Source organism: Phytophthora ramorum (assembly GCF_020800215.1).
Source record: "Phytophthora ramorum isolate Pr-102 chromosome Unknown Phyram_PR-102_s0009, whole genome shotgun sequence".
In the NCBI taxonomy this organism is placed as follows: domain Eukaryota; phylum Oomycota; class Peronosporomycetes; order Peronosporales; family Peronosporaceae; genus Phytophthora; species Phytophthora ramorum.
In genome coordinates, this window is record NW_027150655.1 from 755,919 (window position 1) to 758,515 (window position 2,597).

The 2,597-nt window shown below is 51.5% G+C and overlaps 1 protein-coding gene across 1 annotated transcript; it reads right to left on the minus strand.

Moving 5' to 3' along the window:
- Window positions 1-1,411: 1,411 nt before the first annotated feature.
- On the minus strand, window positions 1,412-2,304 carry KRP23_9954 (uncharacterized protein; the record flags this gene model as incomplete). Its single annotated transcript, XM_067895573.1, has 2 exons — window positions 1,412-1,872; window positions 1,953-2,304. The coding sequence occupies 2 exons, from the start codon at window positions 2,302-2,304 to the stop codon at window positions 1,412-1,414; spliced, it is 813 nt and encodes a 270-aa protein (XP_067741777.1).
- Window positions 2,305-2,597: the final 293 nt, after the last annotated feature.

A 2,597-nucleotide genomic window follows, 5' to 3' on the forward strand; every position in this document is an offset into this window, starting at 1 on the left:
TGAACGAAGAGAAGGAGAGGACGAACGCTTGTGCAGTTGCGAGTAAAACTCAAAGTGATATTAGTTTAGCCACGTGCCATGCACGAGGAGGAAAGCATCAAGCCCAAAACCCCCTTTCACTCGCAACCCAAGATACTTGGTTGCCATCCATGAAGGATGGCGAGCTCCAATCAATCAAGGTTGGCAAGTGGATTCCCAGCCGTACTGGGACCTGACCAGAGCGTGAGTCGCTAGGAGACATAGACTAACTCATAAACACGGGGCCCATTGAACTGAAAAAGTGTTCCATGCTGAGGAAGAATCGAGGCTTTAAATTGGGTTCTGGAGTTGAAAAAGGCTGCTAGAGGGTCCATGATGCCAAGATTCATAATTTGACAAGAGTCTTCATCCAGTCTAACAGTTGTCAGCACATTTTCACTTACAGAGTCATTCACACCATCCACCAACACAAATTTGACCACAGCGACATCAGTGAAGACGCCAGGATCCCCATCCGACAACTGGTACGAAAGCTCATCGACGACAAGTGACACAATATCCAAGCAATCTGGAATACCGATCCCAACACGAACGTCCCACTCAAATATTCGAGGTCGCGGTGCGTCGTCTACAGGAGTCACAAATACGTCAAATGTCACTTCTTCACTTTTGTTGACGACTCGCATCGACAAGCTATCGGAAATTCCAAATCTGACGGTGGCATACGGCTTCAATCTTCTGGAGAAGGCCACTGGGTTTGGCAACGGAAAATCTCGTTGTTTTGATCAAGGTCAGGTCTGAAAAATATGCTGCGTTGGTATTCCACTGGAAGCTCTCGAAAAGCGTCCTTATTATCAGATGTTATAATAGTTTGGTTGGGAAACAACAATAGCTGCCCAAACTCGGGTAGGCCGTGGAGTTCCAGGCGCAAGTCGTCAAACACTCCATGAAGCGTTGTGAGATTCAGTAGAACAAGCGAATCCTCGGGAATTGGCACAGTTTGCTGCCTGGATGGAAACTGGTGGGACGGCAGCAGCCATTGTCTGGCGATTGAATTCACTTCCTCTTTAGATACCACACGTTGGTAAATAGCGAAGTGGAATAGGTCGAATGTCGCTCCATCTGCACCTTGGAACAGTGCCGTTCTGGTGAATTCGTCACCATCCTTGCTGTTTTAGCCAAACTGCGTTAGGAGATCATAGCTCTGACAGCTCGATTCCTGTGAACGCTTCACCACTACCGAATTGCTCAAATTTTGCTGCACCAAGTTGACCAAATAATTGACTAGTTGGTCGCCGTACTGCTCCTTGAAGTCCGCGAGCTTCGAACGGAGATAAACGAGTGGCGTATCCTCACTCAATGGAGGGAAAGTAATCCCCAAAATGTGCAGTGATAGCGAATTGTCGCCGAATATCCGCGTGGCTTTGGGTAATCATGGCCCAGTGATACTCCTGAGTTTCTGCTTCAGCGTAGCACGAAGGCGCTCTGTAGCGTTCAGGCTGCTCGTGTTTCCCAGAGGATGAATGCTACGAGCCTTAGCCAACCGTTTTCGCTCTCGTAGCGAGCAAACATTGCGTGGGCTGTTGCCCAAGTACAGTCGGTACCTGCCTTCAACGAGCTTGCTGAGCACCTGAGTGTTGGGTAAGTGCTGCTCGTCGTGCACTTCACAGTCCACTCGCTGCATCGTTTCAGGGTCTGTGTAGTGCACGTAGAAGTCGGTTTTCCACAGACCTCTCTCGCTTGACGGGTCTAACGCGACGATGATGTGTACGGGTGGGGTGTGTTCTATCGGATCGCGTACAGGAGGTAGCTGGCAGGCTGCTGAGTTGTCCACTGAAAAGAGTCGCTGCTCGTAGCAAGCCTCCACTCCCGCTTCCCCACCTTCCTCGAGAACTGGGAGGAAGTAGATCAGCGCAAGAACTTGATGCTCGTTCACGTCCAAGCGAAACCCAGGGTCCACACAGTTGTCATACTCATTTGCAATTGAAAATATATTACGCTGTGGTTGACCTTCGCGCGTCGTCGTAGCACCAGTTCAAAGGTGACGCCTGACCCGCTCGCCGTGTTGTTGCTCACAGCCGCCATCATGAAGAAGTCGTGGGCCGAGACTGTGCTGAGTGACGAAAGCTGCACACGCTTGGTGTCGTTGTTCGGGGCCTCAGCCAGACGAACTCCGAGCTGCCGGAACGTGGACGCAGTGTTCAAGCTCGTCACCAGCTCGCTGTCTGGCTGGAGGGCGTCGAATGGGCAACTGTCGTCGGGAACTCGGTTCGACACCATGCCGCCCCTCCCTACAGCAGGATCGTCGAACGTGTAGAGACACATCGGCTGCCAGACGGCTCGCTCGTCGAGGAAGTCGTTAACCGCGTAGTTGTCTTCCCAGGGTGATGGCCGAACGCCCCCGCCAGCGAAGAAAAGCAGCAGCAGCAAACAAAGGAGTCGAATGGAGAATCTGGACTCGGATCTACTTGTGTGTGGGTTGAAAAAGCGACAAACTCTGCCTGTTTCTTATCGCGCATTTTCAAACCGAGCAAGGTTACCGGTTGCTATCCACCGTTTTGCAGACTTATTCGTCGACAGGCTCCGCAGCCTATCGCGTTGCTGCATTGGAGGATCCC